Source organism: Melanostigma gelatinosum, assembly GCF_949748355.1.
Source record: "Melanostigma gelatinosum genome assembly, chromosome: 20".
NCBI classification, from domain to species: Eukaryota; Metazoa; Chordata; class Actinopteri; order Perciformes; family Zoarcidae; genus Melanostigma; species Melanostigma gelatinosum.
In genome coordinates, this window is record NC_136653.1 from 15865533 (window position 1) to 15890649 (window position 25117).

At 43.5% G+C, this 25117-nt stretch overlaps 1 protein-coding gene across 1 annotated transcript in view; it reads left to right on the plus strand.

Moving 5' to 3' along the window:
* Nucleotides 1–962: 962 nt before the first annotated feature.
* malrd1 (MAM and LDL receptor class A domain containing 1) overlaps nt 963–25117 on the plus strand; it is a gene marked incomplete at both ends in the record, with an annotated part of 35346 nt that continues 11191 nt past the window's right edge. The window contains 21 exons of the mRNA XM_079292370.1: nt 963–1125; nt 1570–1689; nt 1805–1893; nt 1986–2144; nt 3759–3855; nt 4720–4851; nt 5371–5517; nt 7432–7537; nt 8093–8448; nt 8862–9307; nt 10103–10190; nt 10302–10481; nt 10599–10755; nt 11368–11524; nt 11623–11733; nt 12377–12590; nt 12675–12922; nt 14492–14780; nt 16916–17161; nt 18239–18396; nt 24578–24758. Coding sequence (XP_079148496.1) covers nt 963–1125; nt 1570–1689; nt 1805–1893; nt 1986–2144; nt 3759–3855; nt 4720–4851; nt 5371–5517; nt 7432–7537; nt 8093–8448; nt 8862–9307; nt 10103–10190; nt 10302–10481; nt 10599–10755; nt 11368–11524; nt 11623–11733; nt 12377–12590; nt 12675–12922; nt 14492–14780; nt 16916–17161; nt 18239–18396; nt 24578–24758 — 3844 coding nt within the window. The remainder of the gene's footprint in view (nt 1126–1569; nt 1690–1804; nt 1894–1985; nt 2145–3758; nt 3856–4719; nt 4852–5370; nt 5518–7431; nt 7538–8092; nt 8449–8861; nt 9308–10102; nt 10191–10301; nt 10482–10598; nt 10756–11367; nt 11525–11622; nt 11734–12376; nt 12591–12674; nt 12923–14491; nt 14781–16915; nt 17162–18238; nt 18397–24577; nt 24759–25117) is intronic.

Below are 25117 nucleotides of genomic sequence, written 5' to 3' on the forward strand. Positions count from 1 at the left end.
TTAGTCCCTCGTCCCGCATGGAGCCTTTTTTTTTCTCAAGGTTAATTTCATTTGAACTACACCAGCTCTTACTGGGTTGCTGCTTCACTGTTTTTTAGCTCCCGTCTTTATTGATTGCTGTGAAATGAAATTATGCCTCACTGTAAAGTGGGACCGAGCCCCGCTGGACACGGTTAATGATCCCTTTCATAGCCGTTCATATTCCTGTCTTTTATAGGTTTAGGCCACAAGCCTGTAGTAGGAGATAATGACTTTTATCTCGATGAAAACAGAGGGCTATCAGCGGGCGCTTTGCGGTTGTCTCCTGTTCAAATGGACATAGTTGTCCGATTTGAATTATGTGTTGTTAGAAGTGATTATTTTACAAGCCCCTTGTGCTCAAGGATAGGAATGTAAATACACGGAGTCTGTTTAGGTTACAGCTCACATACACACAGAAACAAACAAACCTATCATTATTGCCATGCTAGCAGCGAGCCCAGAGGATGAATCGTGACTTCAGTTATCTCTGACTTTATCTCAAGCGCCGCCATTAGGTTGACATTTGTGGTTTTGAGTGAAACTACTAAATGCATCAACATATACATTTGTGTTCAGCACAGATTAGCTGATTTAAGGCTGCTTAACTCGTATGTTCTACATGGTAAACACAGCTATACAGCCGCATGCTAGCATTGTCACTGTGAGCATGTTAGCATGCTGGTGTTAGCTTGTCAGCCTCAAAGAGCTGCTAGCATGAACACATTAACCAGCAAAGTGACCCATATTGTGTCACAGCCATAAAAGCCGTTTATGACTCTTTTTACAACATGCTAACAGCTTCCAAGATCCGAGCAAACTGTACTCGGTGAAGGAGAGCTCTACCTCGACTGACGTTCGTCCTCATGTCCTACCGACACAATGCTTTACTTTGAAGTTAAGGGAAGGTGTCGTAGTTAAAAGGACAAACAATAACCAGGCAGATGACGTCGCTGGCCTCGGTGTGGCTGCTGTGGGCCTTCTCTCTGGTGTCTGTTGGAGCTTGTGTATCGCAGCAGTTTAGCTGCTCCCAGGGGTTGTGTGTGCCTGAGGACCGTGTGTGTGACTTCACTGACGACTGTGGCGACGGCAGCGACGAGGACGACTGTGAGTAAAGCAGTAAAATATAGTGTCACAGTTATTATTATGATTATTATTAATAAGTGGATACAACATATCAGAAATAAATTACCATTTTCAACTTCCTGTTCCCTCATCTCAAAGTCACTGTATTTTTTTAAATGGGCTTTTGGTTTGATGCCTGAAACCAGGCAAATACTAGTCTGTTCATTTCTATACATCTGCCCTGCATAACTCTAAAATACAATACTATCACGAAGTCTTTGCAGTCCTTTGTTGCACATTTGGCCGTGAAGTCAAATCAGATTACTTCGATGCCTATAATGAGAAACCACTTTGTTTCCGCGCTCTGCTGAGTTGATGAGTCTCTATTGTGCGTGGAACCCACAACTTAATCACAGATTCATGGCTAACTATATTTCAGGGGGAAACGTAAAAGAGCTAAGTGTAAAATGTTTTTATTCATTGAAGGCTCCAGATATAAGAGGTGTGACTTTGAGGAGGGATTCTGTGACCTGATCCAGAGCTCAGCATGGACCAGAACAACGGAGGTCCCGGGACTCAAACAAGACCACACCAACAACACATCAGGTGGGAGCATCTGTCATATGGGACTCACTGAAAATAAATCTTGAATGCACAACCTTTATCTTCTTTATTCATTTTTTTTCACACATGCTGCCCCACACTTCTCCCTCTCCTTTAGCACATTTCCTGTCCCTTTTACCCGTCACTGGAAACAGAACCACTGCAGACCTGAACAGTCCCGTCTTCCTGCCCAGTCACACTTGCCAGGTATCAAAATCCTCTGTTTTCATGCACACAATACCATCAACAACCACATTAACAACACCTGGTGATATCTTCCGTGCATTTTCATTCAACAGATGAGTTTCTACCATCATGTTGGGGCACAGCATGGAGATCTTCGGGTTCTGGTTCAGACTCACTCGCTGGGTCAGAGCACAGAGGTGTGGAAACACTCCACACAGACGGAAATGTGGCAGCGGACAGTGATTACGTTCTCCAGCAACCACAGTTTTCAGGTCAGTGACATTCAAAATGTACGATAATAGAGTTGTATATAGCACACACGTCTTTATGAATTCTAATGTTGCTCCATATTTGCTGGATGTTTAAATAAGAAACTGTAAGCCAACAAGTTCTCTGGATCTCTTTAAAATGTTATTACATGTCAGTGGTGTGGTTATAGCTTGTATTCGCTGCCGCCACATGGCCAAAAAAATGATCTAATTCAGGTTTAAATCAAAATATTTTTACCAAGATGTATAGTTTACATCTTTTCGCCCATTCTTAACCTCATTGAATTTCCTGTTTTATGGATATTTTTATCGCATGTTAAGAAATACCGTGTGAGATATAAACTATAAGTTTCATTGAAACCGATAAAGTAATCAAAGCAGAAATAAGCTGCACAACAAGAGCGGTTTATGTGCAGTGAGGGTGCGCTGACCCTCCAGAGGCCATCTGGAGTCCTGCTGTTTGTGTCCTCAGACATCCTCAGACAATGTCCGTGTGTCACACTTCTCCTGCTCTCTGCCGTCACCATCTGTCAGTTTGATTCCACGGTGAAGGGAAGTCCACGCTCTGCTCACATTCACGCTCTCCTCCATTAAGCCATTTCCTGTTTAAAGGCGTCTGAGTTAATTGGGTTTTTGTTTACCACAGTCATTTGGGGGGATTTCAATTTCAGTCAGTTCGCTTAATGATCTGCACTTTTTCACCTGCTTAAATACCCCCTGGGTATCACAGTTGCTCTGTAATTATGTTGTAGAAACACTATATCAATAACATACTGTATATTTGGCCTCAAATGTGAAACAAATAATCTAATCTATGATGTGATTAAAGAGTTTGAAAGGCTGCTTCTATTGACAATATCTAAGTGACTCCGTGGATAGAAATACCCAAGATTTTCTGAGGGCGCATTTTCTGGATCAGATAAACACGCTGGTCTGTCTGTGAAATCCTAAATCAACAGTTATATTTATATACACAGTCATTGCTATCATCCTACAAATTGTATTACTTTCATGGCCTCGCAGCTCAATTTTAGGGAACAAATACCAGCTGACAAGTGTGACCAATGGAAATTGTGTATTTGAAAGTGCACTTTCCCATCCCCCGTGATGACACAATCACGGGGGATATAAAACGCCGCTGGTGTAGATAAAGCTGTTCTGTGGACTTTGATCAGTGCAGCTTTGATATTATTAGCACCGTGACAGTCGGAGAAAATGCGACGTCCATAGCTATCTACTGGAGCCTTGCGGCTCTGCTGATGGTAATGTCTCCCTGTAGCTGTAAAAAACAACTATTAGGGGGATTGTCATGGACGTCAATGTCCTTCTCAGGATGAATTGGAATGACTTTGGTGATTTGCTGTTTTTTTTCGTCTAGAGCAATTATCTGGTCAATTTCAATTTGTCCAATAACTGTAGGGTCTGTAGTTTAGTTTTCCTCAGAGTGTCGGTGTTGATACACACACATGCAGGCTAGTATATCACATACTGCATGCAAATGTGCTGAAGCACACGCATACTGAATGTGCACACAGGTCAGGGCCCACAAACACAAACGGAGTGTTTTAATGTAATAAAAAGAGGTGACTTCTTGAATGTTTTCTGTGTATCTACCAGGTGGTGATACGAGGGCAACTTTCAGCTGACGGCGAAGCCTCAGAGGTCCTGGCCATCGATGACCTATCCTTCAGCCCCGGCTGTGTGACTGTGCCTGGTACCGCTACCATTAATAACATCTCACTACATAGCCGGGACAAGTTCAGACCTTGACATTTTCCTAAAATATCGCCACACGTAAACGGACCACCACAAAGCTGTTTTGAATACTAATAACGGGGGACGACACCGATGGATGGGAGTCATAGTAGAATATCTGAATCATTAAAATAGTGTTTCTGCCTCACAACTTTACTGTTTCGGTTCACTCTCACTCTGAGGGCCTCAGAGCATGTTCTTTGAAAAAACATCTTGACCACTTTTTTTCAGAAAAAATCAGTTAATACTGCTTTGAACGCCCTACCACTCTGTGATGCTTTGCTTTGCTTCTGGTCGGGTGGGGCAACTTTCATTCTTTCTGTAAGTAAATGCAGTTTGGTGACCTCACATGATTGCCAGCATGTGTCAGCCCGAGTCCAGAAAGTTACTGCAGTTAACTGAAGTAGAAACCATTTAAAGACTTCTTTTTAACAGCCAAAGGCAATTAAAAAACCGGAGAATTTCTGACTATGTTTCCAATACCACTCATAAGCAGAATTAATTTATGAGTTGGGCCTCGGACGTACTATTGATCAAAATATCTGAAATTCTCTTATTACTTCACAGTTGAGTCTAATCTTTCATAACTCAGCGAATGCACGTTCTCTTCTCTGGATGAAGCTGAGCTCATCTATATTAATCCACCCTGGACTCATTATGAGTGCTCTTTAATGATAAAACCACTTGATAGGAGTCAGTGATAACAACTGTAGCTCTTTGGGGGGGGTTATTCTGATTTGTTAGCTCTCGGTTATCAAAGTGACTCTTGCTAAATACTACAATATAAATGGTATTAATCTTTCATGTTTGATTCCTGTTGCAGAGAGCAGCGCACCTCCTCCACCTGTCTGCCCTCCCTCGCTGTTTGCCTGTGGCGGGGGGGAGTGCATCGACGAGAGCAAAGTGTGCGACTTCACCCCGCATTGTCCCCGAGGAGAGGACGAGGCCAACTGCCGTAAGAACCTTGTTGCCAAGTAACCCATTCAAATAATCCACATCCTATCCGTACGTTTGATTTATCCAGATGTTGAAAAAACGTTTATTGAAATAGTTGACGAAACAATCTCACCAAAAGGTTCATAAACTGTGGAAGGAAGTTTGTATTCCCATTCCAAATTTTTCTTTAAACTTAAGATTTCTTTCAGTTCTCCTCGGAGCCTACTTCTAGTAAGACATTCAGCGACTTATTCAGACCATCAGAGAAAAAGCAATACATTTATTCTAATGTGTGTATATATATATATTGTAATTCATTTCCATTCATGCTGCTCAGAGTAATCAGTCTTCTACCCACAGCACAGGCTCTCTCCATCCCCTCCTTTTGATGTCACCAATATGCAAATGAGAAAATTACGTCATCCAGCTGCTTTTGGAGCTAGTGCTAGCTACTTTCATTGTAAAAAAGAGTTGCAAAAAGAATGAACTTTCAGTCTCCACTTAATTGAAATCGCTTTCTATCTCTCTCCTCGTGCAGCCTCGGAGTGTGACTTTGAGGCGGGTTCTTGTGGCTGGTACGAGCTCACCCTCGGCGATGGCTTTGACTGGGTCCGGGGCTCTTCTGTGGAGGTGCCTTCAGACTACCACCCACCACCTCTGGACCACTCTACCAACAGCACTGAGGGTACAGAAACAAACGCACCACATATGTTCAGCAGCAATGCTGCCATCTGTGATATGAAGTTGCCATCACCAGTCACTGGAATAAGAATAGAAATAGTTTGAGCCAATGAGATGATTTCACTGTGTCGGCGAAATATAACATCATCTACAGAGCATATCAAGGTTTTGTGGAAGGAAAGAAAATCCCTCGACTGTGTGTTTTTGGGAGATAAGCGCTTCATGGAGAAATGCTTCCTCAGCCATCTGAACAATAGAAAGCGACATATGCTGTACCCGTTCTGCATATTAACTCCCAGTCATTCACTGCAACACACAATACTATGCTTGTCTTTCCCAGTTTTATGTTCCACAACATTGAACTGTATATTATGCATCACCACATCTTTATACTCGGGCACACTTCCAAAAAGCCTGTAACTGTTAGGCTGGCTTTAAGGATCTAACGAGGAATCTTGTTGTAAGTTGTCTTGATAACATGCAGGTTTTTTTTTTCTAGCAGCACCATTTGTTTGTGTGAACATGTTGTGAGAAGATGCTCTGTGAGGTTCAAGCTTTGTGAAATGACACATTTCCTAGGGAGACCATCTGTGTGAAGGTTTAGAAAAAAATGTGACTGTGACTATTCAAAGATTCAAAACAATGTGCAGGTATGTGGTGGCGTTCAAGCTGTGTTTGACTTGGCAGTTGCAAGTGACAGCTTCAGCACACCACCGCCTCATACTGTGAGTCGTTGATCAGAGTGGGCACAGCCAAAACACAGTAACCGTCTCTGTGCCTCTACAACATGTCAATTTCAATCAATGAAGTATCGTCTTGTACATATTAGGTCAAAATTTAGTCAACATATGAATCTGACTGTTATTTGTTTTACCATATAAAGAATGATGTCAAAGAAATAACCACTACTCCAACTGTTAGCTAGCTCGCTGGCTGATGAGCTTAATCTAAAGCTAAAACGTTCCCTCTGTGTTATCTGTAATTAAAAGATCTATTTTGTGCTACACGCCTGCTAAAACTAACTAAGTCGAGTAGCAGTAACTGCAATCTCAGCTTTTGACTCTGGTGGAATTCATTTTGTGTTGTTGAGGTGCCTTCAAATCACATTTTAAATGTAGAATATTGCAGATCAATTTGTTATTGATTTCAAACTTGGTGATTCCACATAACTAAATGAGGCAGTAGTAAGATTCAATCTTGATGGGAAAACAGCATGCTAAACTCCATATCTATAACTGTGTGTATGCATGTATGTATGCATGTATGCATGCATGCAGGCAGGCAGGCAGGCAGGCACGCACGCACAGTGTAAATATGAAGGTTACATTTAAATCGTGTGAGCTCAGGATTAAAAAAACTGAGTAGGTTCTATGGCAATACATTTTTAGGCAAAATAATCAGCCTACAAGGCATAAAGTGTTGTGTGTGTGTGTGTGTAGTTTGTCAGCCTGACAACATTAAACCCACCTTTTTGTTTTTTAGGGTGTGCACCTTCATGTGTGCAAAAGGGTAAGCCAGCTTGGTTCGATGAGCTGTGTGAAATGAAACTGCCCGCTGCACATCACTGCTGCACCGAGCAGCCGTTTGTGCATTTTGCAGCCTGGCTCTTAACAAACGAGCCTTGTTATCGTCCTCTGCAGTCGACAGGATCCGTTTTGTCTATCCCATGAGTCTTAATATACTCGGTAGACGTTGTTGTGCACTAAAAGGGTGAGATATATCTGAGAGGATGAGTTGACCCGTCTGGCACCAACAACGATGAGCGAAGGCGTTGAAGTCGAATAGTCTGTCTGAACGCGTAATAGTTCTAGCTTTTTAAAAGGTGATTCACCGTCTGGGAGAACAAGTTGTTAGCGGCAATGTGGGGGTGTGTGTAATGAAGTGGTTTGAACAGTAATTGTTGTCTCACTCATTGCAGGACACTTCATGTTCATATTGAAGAACAGTAGCAGTCTTCATCCAAGGGCTGTTCTCAGAGGACCCTGGTTCAAACAATCTGCATCCGGGTGTACCATGACCTTCTGGTGAGAATCCCAGTGTAGCTTCCTCCTCCACTCTATGAAGTTGTTCAACATGACTCGTTATCATAACCAGAATATGGAGATCCACCTGGAATTTCAGACTTTTTCCGCTTGCTGTGTCTCTTCCTTTGTGTTTTTCTTGATCTTTTTCCCTTTCCCCCGACCACCATTTCACCCGTCTCAGCTCTGCTCTCTCAGCATCTCTTATTTCACAGTCAAACACAATGAGAAGATATACGCATCCGAATCTATCATGCTTTGACGGCTTTGCCGGCCCCTAGACGTTTATGTCAAGTGACAGATTTTATTTTTCCACTGGATGATTGGAGGGGTACTCCTGGCAGAGAGGGGCTCGAGGTTTATGATTCAATTTTCTTTCAGCATAGTAATCAAAAGCCCTCATGTATAATATCCTGCGAGCATATGCATCATCACAAGAGGAATCTGTGATTTACAGTATCTGGCGTGAGGAAATCATTTCAAAAGTATAATGCCATATATAGTGAATATCATTGTCTGTCAAATGTTTACCTTCCATCTCTACCTCGTCTCCTTCAGGCATTATAACATGGGTATGTCGGACATGTACCTTCGCATCAACGGGGTCCAAAACAGAACTGTCATATGGAGGACTTTATACGACCAGGGAACGAGTTGGAACCAGGTCACCGTACAGCTGGGACGCATCACTCAGCCCTTCCAGATCGCTCTGGCTAAGATCAGCCTCGGTGTGTTCGATGGGATCTCCGCCCTGGACGACATCACCTTCAAGAACTGTTCAATGCCCCCTGAGGTGGCCGAGTGCCCCGCCCACACACATTTCCACTGCCTGCATACTAAGGCGTGCGTGGAGCACTTGCAGCTCTGTGACCTTGTGGATGACTGTGGGGATGGATCCGACGAGGAGGAATGCTGTGAGTGCCTCTCCTGGTTACAAATATTCAGTGAAATAATTCATTGAAGTGTAAGTTGTATTGTTGTAGCTGGTCAAGGTGGTGCTAATTTGAACTATTTTACATACTATTTAATATCCTGTTAAATCTCTAACATTTGACATTTCCTATGATACACTTTGCTATGAGCATTCCTAATGGAAGACTATAAAATGACTCTTTTATGACATTTTTTGACATACTGTACTATGACTTCGTTATGACATTTATATGACATACTATTTTCAAATTATATCATTATAATTCTATCAAAATAATATGCTTATTGTGTTAAATCTTAAACTATTGTAATTATAGTTGTCAAATAACTGCTGTGGGGGAAAAAAGTACAATATTTTCTGGTTCCAGTGTTCATTTCCTGTCTTGCCTCACAGCTCCAGAGCTGCAGTGTAACTTTGAACACGGGCTGTGCAGCTGGAAACAAGAACGGAGTGGAGGAGATGTGTTCGACTGGACCCGCATCCAAGGCCCCACTCCGACCATTAACACGGGGCCCTGGAAGGACCACACACTGGGCACCACCTACGGCCACTACCTCTACATCGAGTCCTCTGTCCCCCAGGGGTTCAAAGACACCGCTGTGTTGCTGAGCAGAGTCTTCCAACCCACCAACCAGCGTGGCAAGGACTCATCCAGGTCCCGCCCCCACTGTGTTTTCCGCTTCAACTACCACATGTTCGGCTCGCATGTGTTCTGCTTGGGAGTGTACCTCAGGACCACCACTTCAGGCCGTGGGCATATGCTGTGGGTACGATACGGACCACAAGGAAACTTATGGCACCGGAAGACACTCTTCCTCACCAGCGCTCGGCCTTTCCAGGTAACTGATGCTCCAGAAACTGATCCAACATGGGGAATACAATATGTTTCAATCTGTTTTTACGCTTCGGCCTCAGAGAGGGTGTTCAAAAGATCTCTGTCATCAAATGCTATTTCTTACTTTGCAATGAGCAGAACGACGGAATATGCTTCAGATATGCCTTTGGTGTTCCATTTCATTATGCACTGCTGGGTCGTTTACTATAATACCACTTGGAGTCACATCACATCCGGCTTTAAATCATTTGCAATCCTCCCCCTTGTGTAAACAAAGACGGACATGAGCGACAGGTAAACGCAGCTCCCCAGCAGGCAACAATGAACCACGAGTTGAAGTGAAGAGCCTGCTTTTAAGAGTGCACCACAGCTTTGCATGATGAAGTATTTAATCGCTTCACTACTCGACATTGATCCCTCCAAGATGGATGTTCTGCTGTCATTACTCATGAGTGAGTATAACGTGACAGGCAGTTAAAGGCCTTTTCTCCCTTATGGCATTGAACACCGGAGCTCCGTTCGTCAAGTTAATTGACCGCAGACAGGGTGAAAATGAAAACTAGAAGAGACACTGATGAATTGAATTCAGAGTCCGGCTGGTCCATTGGCTCCCACAGTGGGCATGTTGCCACAACATTGAAAAGTAGATGGATGGTTACTTTATTAATCCCGCAAGGGGACATTTTTTGATTTCAAGATAGTCAACTGTACCAACTCACACAGACTCTCTCCGTTCAATATTTCTAAATTATGTTCCACTTCTTGTCTTCTCTCTCCCACTCTCTCTCTCTTTTGTCAGATTGTGATAGAAGGTACAGTGGGAGATGATTTTATTGGGGACATTGCCATTGATGACCTGTCCTTCCTGGACTGCGACCCATACGATGGTAAATAATTCTGCCATAGCAGGGAAGTGTAACTTTTTAGGGCAATGTCTGTGTTTACTTGTTTTCAAATTTCACCTGTTGAGTTGTGTTTTGAACCGTGCTTTGATCCAGGAGAGCTCCCCACGGCGAACACCACCACCCCTGCAGTGACCACTCCAGCCCCCACAGTTCAGCCCCACAGCTGCCCTGATGGAGAGTTTGTGTGTCGGGCGCATGGGGAGTGTGTTGCCAACAGCAAAGTGTGTGACTTCAGGCGGGATTGTTCTGATGGCTCAGATGAAGAAAGCTGTGGTAAAATATTGATTCCCTCCACTCAGAATTTCTACATTGAAAGATTTAATGACAGTGCTGCGTCTTATGTTTCCTGCCCCTCCCTTCTTGTGCTTACTCACGTTTCTCTTTCTCCAGTGAAGGAACGGTGCGATTTTGAAGGCGGCGACACTTGTGGTTGGAACGCCGTCGACTCCTCTTTGGTCCCAATCCACGCGTTTCGCTGGTCACCTGACCAAGGGGAGAGTATTCATGATGGAGAGCAGTACCACCGGCCTATTAATGACCACACCCTGTGAGCACCCCCAAAACTATTAATGTGACAGTAATATCTCAAAGGTTTATTCATCAATTCATCTGCAACTACAGTTTACACAGTTGGTTGGATAAAACAAGCAATTGGAAAATGCGATCTTAGATTCTTGGACATTACAATGGACCTTTTTGTTTGACATTTTATAGACAAAGGGATGAAAGACTAATGTGGGACAATAATGGATGATGAAAAGGAATAAACTAAATGTCCCTAAAATGATCACAACTGTTGTAGAAGAGATAACTAAGTAGACTAAAGACTCAACCAATCTATAGACAAGTAAAGAGTAGGGATGAGATTTCTAGAAAAAAGGAAAGCTTTATGACTTCTTACTCTACTAAAAGCTAAATGTACTGTGAGTCGACTGAGTATGGCCCGTCGATAGCGGATAGACCGACCTGATTGGCTTATCTATGTTTTATTGAGTCACCAGTTAGAGCAGAAATTGGCACTTTGACCACTAGATTCCAGACATTTCTTCCCTCAGGCCCTCTAGCTGAAACTCTCCTTCCTCGCTCCTGCAACACCTTCGACACCACTGTTGGACATAATTCTGATGCTGTGCTGTGCTCTCTGTGTTTCCTCTGATAGAGGCGGTCCAGAGGGTTGGTACATGTGTGCAGACAGTTCAAACGGTGGCTACCATCAAACCACGGACCTCCAGACACCTCCCATCTCCTCCACTGGGCCCCAGTGCACCCTGGTCTTTTGGTACCACATGAGCGGGTTCACAGTGGGCTCACTGCAAGTAAGACGAGCAAAAATAGCATATTCATCGGGAGAATTGCAATCCGTGTAACGGGTTCTTCAGAAAACTCGTGTCTATTATTCTCACTGTATTTGCAGGTGCTGTTGAAGTTTGGAAACGTCACTCGTGTGGTTTGGTCTCAGACTGGTACCCAGGGCAACAAATGGAGACGAGGAGAAGTGTTTTGGGGATTATCAAACAACTTCCAGGTCTGTAAGACATGATTTCAGTGTCATCACTTTTACAACTATAGATATGCTTTTCAGATTATTGACATTTAGTTTGAGATATATCCTCTTAGGTTACTGTGTGTGCACATCAATAACTGGCCGAACTTCTGTCATGGCAGGCTAAATGAATTGATTGAGTCTAATTCAGTCTAATGAGTCTTAACTTGTGAGTGTGACAGTAATCAGAGTTGCAATCCCTTCCTGGTGTCTGCCTGCTGAGGTTATCTCAGGTCAGTGTGACCACACAGACCGAGGTCCTGCGTCATTGCACTGGAGCAGTCGTCTCTTTGACCAACTACCGAGCGCTTTAGCACATTTGAACTGATGCAGGTTAACCTTTGTCAGACCGGACGTAGTGAGATCTGCGCTGGTGGTATAATCAGCTGAAGGAATGGCCTTTTCACACTGAGGAGATAGGAGTCCACGTGCCCTTTTCTTCTTTTCTCTGAGCGCTTCATCAACTGACAGCAGAATAACATCACTCATAGCAGCAGCAGCTATCGGCTGTTATGTTTCAATGCCTTGTCTTGTGATGTTAAGCGTCAACTCGGGTGTCTAAAAATACACGTGATTATGTTTATATGACAGACTGGATTAAGATCTTGGCTTTGTTCTCTGTTAGGTGGTGTTCAGGGCGAAGCGAGGGATCAGCTACATGGGCGATGTGGTGATAGATGATGTCGGCTTCCTGCACTGCTCCCCTCCTCTTCCTTCAGACCAGCCATGTGCACCTGAGCAGTACGCCTGCGCTAATGGCCACTGCATCCCTCAGGACAACCTGTGTGACTTCATCAACCACTGCGGGGACAACTCTGACGAGAACGTCCACATCTGCAGTGAGGCCTCCTCTCATGTCTGACTCGCGACACCCTGCAAAAGACACATTTGGAGAGATTTCACTTTGCATTGCTGTCTTTCAGAGGGCTTCAGTGCGCGCTGCAGCTTTGAGTTTGATCTCTGTTCCTGGCGTCAGTGCCGACAGGATGACTTTGATTGGCTGATCAAAGCGGGCGGCACCCCCACAGTTGGCACGGGGCCATCAAGTGACCACACCTTGAGAGACCCCTCGGGCCACTACCTCTACCTGGAGAGCTCCTTCCCTCAGGCAGCCGGAGACGCCGCCTGCATATCGGGACCCTTACTGAGCCGCAGGAGCTCACAGTGCAAGGTGAGGCAGAGGTCCAAGTGCAGCAACAACAAGACTACATTACAGACGGATGCTTATTTATACTTCATTCTGGAAACTTTTGAGTTGAACTACTGGATGATGAATATATTGACAATTTTATTTTTGCACAGATGCTCTGTTGAGAACAAAAGTTCTGCATCGACTATGTAGCTTCAAATAAAAGTTTACCACCTACAGTAGTAGAAGTGAAATACAAAGAACTGTAACCATCAGAATAGATGGAAAAAGTTGGAAAAAGTAACACTGACCAACTTACAATTTCTATCTATCTATTTCACCAGAGATGTATTCTTCCATAAGAAAATGTACACGAAGAGCTGAATTCAAATTAGTTTTTTAGTTTGACTTCATGAGAAGACCGATAAAGCTCCTGTGTCTGTCTGTTAAATATGTGAAGTCGACGTTCGCTGAGCTTAGCATACAGACTGAATCCAGGAGGAAACGGCTCGCTTTGGCTCTGTCCAAAGGTAAGAAACCCTCTGGTTTTGTACGGATTGAAAATAATTAAATTAGAAGTCAAAGTTTGAAACCAAGTTGTGGTTTCAGGAGGCTTATGTGCTGGACCGTTAGATAAGCGAAATGAATGCGTTTGTGTTTCCCCTTTTTTTTCTTTGTGTAAAGTTTATGTAAACTCAGCTCCTGGCTGTAGCCTCGTATTTAGCAGACATGCATGAGAGTGGTATTGATGCTCTAATCTAACTCTCGGCAAGAAAGCAAATTAGTGTGAAGACGTTGAAATATTCTGTTACGCTTGCAGTTAAAATTGTGTTGCAGCTCAACAAGCAATCACAAATTGAGGGTGTGCTCGTGCACTTCCTAGTGCGTATGTGTGCACGTGTGTGTGCGTCCTCCCATCTGTCAGCCCGACGCTCTACCGGGAGCGATGTCCTGATGGACTGCTCTGTTTGCTCTGCGCCGTCAGTTCTGTCTCATCCCACTTCTGACCTGTCAATCAGTCAGCAAAAAGGCGCCAATTAAGCTGAAGGGAGGGCTGTGCAGGGGAGAAGGAGAGAAGAAGGACGGGCAATCTCTCTCCAGAGATGGAGGGTGTAGTTGTGCCGCTGTGGCTGTGACACGCCTCCATTTGTAGAGAGAGAGCCTATAAAAACGCTTCGGTGTCTCATTTCTGTGTGATGGACAGAGCCGATCTTTAATAAGACAAGGACTGGAAGGGAAAAGTGCATCGATCCAGTAACTAGATTAAAACTGAATTACCTTTCTCTGCCCATTATTCTGGTTTCTTTCCATACTCTGCCATGAGGAGCAATGGTTATTGTAGAGAAAGGAAAGTGAAAAAGATAATGGAAAAGAAAGCAGTGTCAGAGTGCCAGACAAGTGCAGATAATGTGTAAATGCCTGTAACTCAGACGTTCTCAACCATTTGATTGCATATTTTTCTTCAAATGTGTCTGCGAGAATCAGCTATTATGTAATCTTCCTACTCTGTTGTAATGAGAACAAATTGAAAAGTATCATTCACAGCTGCACACTCTGTCAGTCAGTGCTTTATTTTGACATGTTTCTCATTATTTTCCCTCCTCGGTCCAGATGCGTTTCTATTTTCACATGTCTGGAGACGGCATCGGGACCCTCAGCGTGTTCAGTAGAAGCGAAGGGCGTCTTCGTCTCTTAATGAACCTGACGGGAGATCAGGGCAACTACTGGCAGATGAGGGAGATCCCGCTGAGCCATGACGGGGACTTTCAGGTCGTGTTCGAGGGCAAGGTGGGCCGAAGTTCGAAGGGTGACATCTGCCTGGATGACATCACTTTCTCTCCAGGGTGTCTTCTCACTTTCTCAGCCAGAGTAGAGGACAACACTCCTCCGCCTCCTGCAGGTAGACGCTCTACTTTGTCTCCATTGTTTTGTACATGATGAGCTGAGTTTTTCCTCTGCTGTAGCTGTGTTCCCTCTACTATCCCACCTCCTCCTCTTTGATATTGTTATCAGGACTTTCATCCATCACATTATAGCTGAATTGAATTTACTTTAATCCTACTGTCTCTTTGAATCGCCTTTCAAAATAGTTCTTCATTCTACAAGAACACAATGTCACTTTGGTTTGGACTAAAGTATCTTATTTTTAAGTGAAATGTTCGCTACTGTTGGATAGAATTGTCATTACATTTGGTTCAGCTCTTCATATTGATTTGTAATAACTTAAGTGATCATTTTACTGAGATGGAAAATTCACCACCTTTTCTGTGGATGTCCAATCCGCGTGGTTGGTCAATTTAAGCAATAGATTATATCGTCCGAGAAAGCGGAGTTCTCCTGCTCACGGAGCCACTCCGGCAGTGCCTACATCTACCAGGATGCATTGCGAGTGAGCTTCTGACGCCCGTGGTGGGTTCCCGCCAGCCATATCCTCTTGCACAGCTGATGCTGCTGCAGCCGCTCGGCCGTAAAATAGATAGTCTTACAATGCCACTAACATGGCTTTAGATCTGCATCCTCATGCACTTTTCTCACAATTATTACCTTGAATTCTTGAAGAAAACCTGCAAAACTTGCATGCCTCCACTGCGAACGAAGAATAAAAGAAACAAGAAAAGTCTTGATGAATTGCAGTGAATGGGGCTCGTGTTTAACAACAGCAAAACTACGGTATATCAACAGTTTCCTTCAAGAATTCGAGGTAACACAGGTATGGTTATGTAGTCGTTATGTGTGAAGTATAATACTTCTTATATGATGGAGCGGTGAGACACAATGCATGTTGTTGTTTTTATGGCTGGGAATTTTATCCGGGCTTTAACTAAAGTGTAGAATACCCTGCAAACCATTTCAACAACAACGCGCTGTCAACATAGACTACTATGCATGTATGTGTATGTATACCAACTGCATGAAAGAATAACGTGAGCAAATCAGAAAGAGTCCCAATTTAGCGTCTTGCCAGTGTCTGCCAGAGCACTGTTGGCCTTTATAAACTGGGCAGCAGCAGAAATCCTTACCTAATGAAAGTGATGAGACAATGCATTACATCCACTACAAGAGAACCATGGTCATTAATTAAGGCTGGACAAAGAGCGTCAGGGACCAGGAACAAATCTGTTTTATTTATACGTCATTAAAAGATTAGAAATATAAAACGTGGACAATACAGTGGAGCACGCGGCACCTTTCGTTGGCCCGATTCTTCACTTTCGAAGTCAGACTTTTAATTCCAGAAGTAAGAATTGTTTAAAAAGTTGATCCGGGGTAACATCCCTGCACCAGGGGGCAGTGTGCCAACCAGGGTGACTGTATATGAGGACAGTGGGTCACATTACACACAGCAATGCAGAGCCGCAGAGGTATCCATGTGACAAGATGTGTGCGAGTTAATGAGGACAAATGAGTACATTTAGGTAAATAACTACATATCTAAAGAGAGTTAAATTGTTTCACTTTTCTTTAAACGAATCCACCGGCATGCTGCACATCAGGTGGGGAGGCAGCTCGGCTTCACAGTCGGGAGCCGTGGCTTCCTGGCTTCCTCTGTGCCTTTTGTTGGGGCACATCGCTTCTGGTCCTGTGCACCTGAAGAAGAACAAAGGATCAGGAGGGACTTCTACCCCTTCCTCTCCTTTTTACTTACAGGGATCACCCCGCTACATCACGCCTCATCTCCCTTTCTAACACTCCCCCCCCTGGAATGCCTGGCGCCAAAAGAAGCAGATTACAGCCTCCTGCAGCACTGCCCACCCTATGATTCGCTGATTTGTCCCCATGCTTCCTTGTCGTCTTAAGCTTCTTAAAGAGGCACTGATGCTGCGTGCAGATGGTCTCCCCACTCTTGAGTTGACTTCCTGTGCTCTGAAGTGAATACTGAAGTCTTGGGGTGCTGTTAAGTTTGGTGAAGCACACAGTAGATAGAAAAAGACCAAGTCCTTGCTGGGAAACACTTTACTTTACCAACACGGTCAGTGTGTAGCTGTCTCTGTCCATCAGTCTGAATGATATTCTATGTGTGCGTCTTATGTCCAGGCTCCTGTCCTTCAGGCTCCCTGCCTTGTGAAAATGGCCGGTGTTTCACTCCGGGGCAGAGCTGTGACTTCACAGATGACTGTGGCGATGGCACTGATGAAAAGGATTGTGGGACTTCCTGCTCCTTTGAGAACGGCCGCTGTGGCTGGATGAGCTCCCTGGCCGATAACTTTGATTGGACGCTGGGGACGGGATCTGTGAAAAGCGTACGGCCTCCATACGATCACACGTTGATGGATGAAAGTGGTACGTGCTCACAATTTGCCTTGACACATTTTTGTGCGTCGTCCATACGCACTTAAAACTCATTTAAAAGTTGTAAAATCCTCAAGATTTCTCATTAAAATGAAGTTCCTTGCTGTTCTAGCGTCCTCTTCGGATTTCTATTGTATAATTGAAGTGCACCTTCACTTCTGGGTGGTTTTGTACAATCAGAGGGAATGAAACGGAGCTGATTTTAAAAAGAAAATCGTATTTGTTGAACGTGAAATGCTGCGGTAGCTCTCCACAATGTTTAATTCATGACTAAATCAATGTACAGCAGCGGGTGGGCCTTAAAGGGATTGATGCCGGGCGACTAGGCCTGCAATTCCATTATATAGTGTGCATGATAAAAAGAGATAGGCATCAATAAATAAACACATATGTACATTTGCTTGTGGAGGTGCTTCCCCCCCAATCATCATTAAAGTCGATGCCTCTCTGGTGCGGCTGTGTGAGAGTGAACAGTGAACAGTGAGGCTGATATCAGCGAGATGTCATTAAAAACAGAAACGCTGCATTACATGCCGCACGCCTCGTTTCCTGTGAGGCATCCTGAATCCAGAGCGGGATTGGCGGACACCACCACTAACAATTAGGACTGGCGAGATAATTGCTGAAAAAATCCAGACCATGAATCATGAAGATCTGAAGGATTAGAACTTTCAATTGGAATCCTGTGTGATGTTTACACTCAGTCCTGAAAGTTATAATTACAAAAGGCTTTCTGAAATTCTCAGTAATGTAGAAAATAATTGCCACATAGAAAGACGCATGAATGAACAGATGCGCTCCCTTTTCTCCTTTCTTTATGAGCTCGACTCGACTGAGAAGCTTTAAGAGTGGTCCCGGGTGTCTGATGTGTCAGCGATTACTCTGCGACCCCCCCCCCCCCCCCCCCCCTCGCTCTTGCTCCTTGACCACAATGGTAGTGAGAGTGCTGCAATTTGTCCGTGGCTGCAAGAGCCGGTCCTACAGTGATTGTTATCAATTACTCTTTGCCTCGTCTCCCTCGATCGCTGCCCTTCTCCTCCGTCACTCCTTCCTCTTTATTTTCTTTAGGCCATTTCTTCTATCTGGAAGCTACACCGGTGGGACTCAAAGGCGATAAGGCTCATATTCGGAGCTCTGTGTGGAAGGAGTCCAGCGCCATCTGCAAGCTCTCCTTCTGGTACTACATTTCCCACATGGCCTCGGGAACAATCCGCCTGCTGATCAAGGTAAACCACCCGCAGGAGAGTGTTTCGACTTACACACTCGTGATAAGAAATGATGGATCTAACTGATGCCAGTTCATGACAGACCTGCAGACCTGTCTCTTTCCATCAAGCGTGGTTATCAAAGCCAGATCATATTAAATCATATTAACGATGACAGTATTCGTGTCATATTAGCGCTGCTGTCTGGTGGTGTCAGGGATTTGATGAAACCAGAGGTGCGGCTGTCAATCCCTCAGTTTCTTTTGGACCTATGGTGGTGGGTTGAGGTGAGTCATGGGGCTCAGAGCAGCCTCACCTCACCATCTGGGCACACACACACACACACACACACACACACACACACACACACAGTCAGTCGGTCCTCAAGGCGTCTTGCTTGTTTGGCATTCCTCCATCCAGTTTGTGCATGCATGGCTGACTTTCAGGGATTAAGGTTTCTGCTTGCAGCTTTTGCTGCCATTGAAATTCTGCTGTGATTTACTGTGCCTCCAGCCGGTGGTCTGTGTGGTCTCTCAGCCTCATTTAACTTCATCAGGTACAACTCGAGGTCAAGGTGCAGCAGTTGTGCCAGAGTAGATTCATTTTTCAATCTGACTGTGTGTGAAAGTGTCCACATTTGTCTCACAATGCACAGCACGGGCATGATTGCTACGGCGTCCTTGTGTGCGCTGCAGCAACCGTTTTCAGAACACGTCAGCAAATTATCATGCAAATTTGTGCTTTTATTTATTTTTTCTTCAAACGGCAAGACGTTGTGTCCCACCCTGCGGAATTTGCATTTCATTGCTCTTGCAAAAAAAAAATGACACTATCTCATGCTGCAGCTGGCAAGTCACAGAGGCAACAGAGCTCATGATGCCATTGTTTTTACGTGAGACAATCTGACTTATTCTCTTAGTAAAAGCTCCATCAGACTTGCACTTTAATGCAAATGTATATTCAGTTTTTATCATTGTGAACATATGTGCCATAAAAAGACCAAAATCAAACATGAATTTCAGTTCAAAGTGATTGAGGACAGTAAACATTAAAACGATGGATATAAAAAATATGGCTCACAACATTTTCCTTGTTGTTCTCCACAAATCCCACATAAAGACCAAAAACAACACTGAGGTATGACCCGTATCGTTGTTGGAAAAATTCACTCGAGCCGATTGTAAAAAATCATTAATCAATGGACATTTATTCTTGCAAGAAGGAACAGAGTTGAAACACAAACAGGTTATGCATCAAGGCTGCTCGAAGATCTGTCTCCGATATTTATACGAAGTAAACAACATGCAGTGGGCTGGCACAGGTTAACACACACACACACACACACATATTTTGCGTTTCACACAGGCGTCTACGTATCTGGACACTTTAACAATTTGTTCTCGTACAAAGGTCACTTTCTCGTAAGTCATGGTTGCAAACCAGCCCTGCGTAAGTATTGACGCGTTCTACAAGTTTATCATCATTCTTATTCAGGACGAACAGCTGAAGTGTTCTTTCGGCAATCAACTGCTTCCTAATAGACTAAACATCTGCTGAAGACGCCTGGCGTCCCAGACAGTTCACACAAGGACGCAGGCCTTACACACTACAGAGGACATGAGCTTCTGTTAAATGTATCTTATTCATTCATTATTAATGCACAATAATTAGTTATTTCGATTTTTCCCCAACAATCGTCAAAGACTGTATTTGAATATTTAAATAGTCCCCAACAAATGCAGTGTTCCTACGATACTCAGCTGATTCAGCTGTTTCAGGGCGTTTTTCTTTTTGTTCCCTTCACATTTTACTCACTGTTGCCTCGTTTTATTTACTGCGAATCGTAACTTAGAATAGAATAGAAAAGTACTTTATTCATCCCCAAGGGGAACTTTGTCTGTGGCAGCAGCAAACAGGGTTACACAATAAAATAAAATATTGGGACTTGCGCTTTAAACTAAGAAAATAACTTCTACATCTCTTTGGAAACTGCATAACCAGTGGTTAGAAGAAGGGAGAACTCACAAATGTATTTTGTTCTGTATAACACAGTTATGATGCCATAAATCATAAAAAAAAGAATGCAAGTTGAATTTCTGTGATATTTATTTTACAAAAATAAATGTGGAGTGCAGAATTGAATGTTTTAGTTATTTTAGTTAATTGGAACCAATGGGGTCAGAAAGAACATACAATGTTCTGACTGTTTTGACTTGAATTATCCAAATACTACTCTATAGTATTCATTGCACATTAAAGTGCAGACAGGACAACACCGGGCAAATCCCATGATTCAAATTTACAAGAGTGGTTTTTCAGTGAAGCCCACTGGCTGTTTGATTGATTGTGTGTCTCTGTGAGAGCCGGGGGAGATGATGAATGCATTTGGACTATTTCACATGTGCTGCTTGTTCACGTTTAGGTGGAAAATGTCAAATGTGGCCTTTTAAAGAAGGTTAGACCTCCACGTAGAAAACGAGGCGATGGAATCACTCACACAGACAGAGTTTAGAGGTCATCGTATATGATTTTACACATTGACTGAAGTGTGTGTGTGTGTGTGTGTGTGTGTGTGTGTGTGTGTGTGTGAGAACCACTATCTCTGTTCAGCTTTATGTCCCTATAGTCACAAATCACATTAAGTGCATGTGTGACCTAGAAGGTTCAAAGACATTAGCACTTACAGAGTATTGCTCTGTGCTATAATTCACAACATTATAGAGTTTTCACAGCCTCAATGTTGCCTTGTGTCAAAACAGCTACATAAAGACAAACATGAACACAGACATTTGCACATGCCTGCAAAAATACACACACACACACACACACACTCGTAGTGTGAATACAGTGTGATCCATCTTTTGGAAGGTTGATTGAAGAACAAAGGCAGTTATGGTAATGTCTCCGTAGACTTCAGTGAGCAGAGGCACAGAGTGGGAGGGAGGGGGGGGATTACATTTACCTGGCAAGTGTTTCCCTCTGTGAAGTCTCGCAGGGGGCTCAACGGTCCTGTCTAGTTATGTCACCGAGCCTGTGAACTGCTTGAGTTGTTATCCATCAGTGAGTGGACTGGACACCACGGGGTCTCCGGGTGAACCAGGAGCGTGGTGCGGCAGACAATTTTGAGTCTGCAGTCTGACAATGATGTGTTATTTTCATGTGTTCATCGAATGTGCAACGCCGCATGTGACACAAGGCTGAGAGTAGAGTGCATTTCCTGTTTCGTGCTTTTGATTTGACTTCATTATAAGGTGCAGATAGAGGTGTCAGGGATGGGCATATCTGACTTCCTGTGGTGATTTTTTTTGTTCATTTTTTTCTAAATAAAACAGGAAGCTTGAACCTGAAAATATCTGGACTTCTGGATGAAATATTTGTGGAAACTCGAGAATTCAGGTCATGCATTTTTGACCGGAGTGATAGTAAATTCTGCTCCAGCATCAACAAAGGGATTATCTCACCACAGCAGCAATTGGAAGTATTATTTTTCAGTGTTTGTAATGTAAGATTGAGCAGTTGAACTCTAGATGAGCTTTGGGAAAGGGATAGAATTAATTCTAAACATCCAAAAAAAAGTGGCAGAGCATCGTTCCAGTGCATGAGTGTGTGCGCGCGCACACACACACACACACACACACACACACACACACACACACACACATCAGTTGAATAGCTGGCAGTTCATCAGCAGGACACATTTGCGTACACACTGCTAAAAGAATGTGGCCATATGCAGCCCAGACCACCTCTGAATGTGATCTGAGCGACAGGATCTCAAAGCGTCCCCCAATGCATCTTGGGTGCATTTGAGCCCCAAGATGCATGTTAATGACATGTCTAAACAGTGACTTTTAAAGCTACAGTCGGCAACTGGTTAGCTTAGCTTAGCATAAAGACTGGAAACCGGCTTTCACAGTGTAAAAAGTATGCGTATTTACCAAAATGTGAAACTACCGAAACCTTCTTTTTTTGAGTTTAACATTAATACTTTTTTTAATAGAAATGCATTATTTCCTTTTCATGCAGTATGTTACTCTCCCTTTCAGTCTTCATGTACATTTCCTAACATTTTATGAGATAAATCCAGCATGAGGTCATGATGAAGGAGGGAAATTACTTTAAAACGATGCTACATATCCTGCCACTTGCTCATTTATGTAGTTATCTGTGGTGCAGTGGGTTCAAATGTGGGCTGCCATTATGGCGAGCCAAACATCTGCCCGTCAGCCAAATAAAGGATGTTCTTCTCTCGTAAAATATAGCATGACGGAGATAATCATTGCAACCAGTTCTTGATTTGAAGCGCTGTTGTAGAGCAGCTCTATCATATAAACAATATGCTAATATACCAGTGTTGTAACTTTTCTTAACGAAGCAGAGATTGAGCACAATAAGTGGATGCACTTCTGAATTGAAGATGATCCGACAGAGAAACAGCTGCCAGCGGCTCCAGACAATGAAAACGACGTGAATACAAATTGGGTTTCGGCTGAGTGACGCATTCCGTATATGGTAAAGATATAGGGGATTTCAATAACATAAGCATTTTATTGTGATTGCATTTGTCTTTGTTCTTCTCCGCTTCTTGACTGTCACCGGGGGTATAATAAAATAAGTTATGCAAATGTATATCCACTCAAACTGAATTTATAGTTGCATTGCCTTGACTGCCAGCCAGCGCAAGAAACGAACCTTCAAATTGATCGAATAAACGCCTCGACTGATTCGCCACGGAGACATCAAGTGTGAGCTACGCACGCCAGTACCGCACGCTCGTCACTCGCTCTGAGGCTGCTTTTATGGATTGAGCCCTTTCTTCCACTGGATAAGTCCTGCTGTAACGCTGCCTAATAATCCATGCTCCGCTCTCACGGTAAAACGATTATATCAAGCCAGGGCTCCACTGGCGTAAAGCAGAGGAGACAGCCTGTGCATGCCCCACCTAAGGGTGCATTTTAATCGGCTTTCAAACTGCAGAGCAGGATGTGACATTGCCATGTCCTCTGGTCTCCAGTACATTTAGACCAAGTCCCTTTTTCTTTTACTGCAGTCAAGCTTCTTGCCCCTTCAAATACAGTTGGTTATCTCCGTTTTATATCATTTAGAAATACACCGTGGGTTCAGTTTTTGTTTGGTGTTATGCTTTGCTTCATGCTTTTGATCCAACTGCTGTTCAGTGTAGCCAATGCTGCAGAGAGGGGATGTTATCGTTCTTCTCCTTCTTTAATTCGTCTTTGAATTTGAGCCAATTCAGACAAATCTTTTTCGGTGTTCCTTGGTTTAATCTGGAGGCTACAGTATTTATATTCATAACCTCTGTAATTTTGTTAAAATTTGCTGTAAATAGCAGAGCTTCTCTTTGTCCTCCACCATATTGTTGGGTATGCTTGTTTTTGTTATCTTGCTGGCTACAAAATAGAAGTGTCCTCACCTTTGTCTGTTTTAGTTTTCACCTCTTTTTGGAATGCTAAATAAGCTCGTCGCTGACGGGAAGACAGGTTTTAAGAGGATAAAGAGAGCGGTTGTGTCTGTTTGTGTGTGCCATAAAACGGGTGTTAACAGTCTTACAGCTTGGATTCGTACTTATATGTGATTTATTTACAAGTAATATTCATACTGGTTTAAATAAACAATTTGATAGTATTTTCCATCTTTGCAGGGCAAGAGTTTTGTCTTGTTTGGACACGATATGTGACGTGATATGACTTCGTAAATGTCTCATTCATGCTCTTGACACCAGATAAAAAACCACGTCGAGGAGATATTGGCTCGCAATAATGTACATCCGCAAAACCCTCTTTCAAAGCCACACATTCGCTGTTTCAAAGCTGCATTAGTCATGATTTAGTGTCTGGGTTGTACCATGGGAGAAGACCGAGAGGACTGAAAGAGGAATACACATCGGCATGCCTCTTAATGTGTTCCACATGTGGCATGAGAGAAACTATTACCATAACTCAGCCTGAGCAGGTCTCAAGGCAGGGAACGTATTACTACGGTGTTATGCTAATGAGGCTTTAATGACTCCTCTCGGATGATATTCACTGTTTCTCAGCAATCGTCCCAAGAGTTAATTTCAGCTCATTGTATCTTCTTCACTGTCGACAACGATACTCAAAGTTTAAACATATGTGTTTCTGATGGTAACCAGAAATACCACTGCGTGACCGTCCTTTTGTCAACGCCGCTCGTCTCTCCACAGACGGAGAGCAATTTGTGGGAGGCGTGGAACAAGACGGGGCATCAGGGGAAGAAATGGAACCGAGCGGAGATCCCTCTGAGGAAGCTGAGGAACTTTGAGGTGATCTTCGAGGGGATCCGCTCGAGTGACATGAGTGGAGGAGCCGCCCTGGATGACCTGGAGTTCAAAGACTGTGCACCAAGTAGGTGACATGAACAGCGCACACCTTTTGTACGAAGTGTTGCCCATTCAGTGAACCAAAATAAACGATATAATCATTCCAATCATTCTAAAGTATAATTCGCTGTATAAAAGTACAAACTACAAAAGTAGTTTAGTGCTCATTTAAAGGAATTTTTCACATATTATGCTTATTTACCAAGAGTTAGAGAAGAGGATCAATACCACTCTCATACTTGTATGCAAGCGTGTTAAGTATGGAGCTAGAGCCTGCAGGCGTTTAGCCTAGCTTAGCATAAAGACTAAATGGGGAAAGTCCAAAAATGTATGCTAAGCTAACCAACCTGCTAGCTCTAGCTTCATAAATCATTCACAGATAAA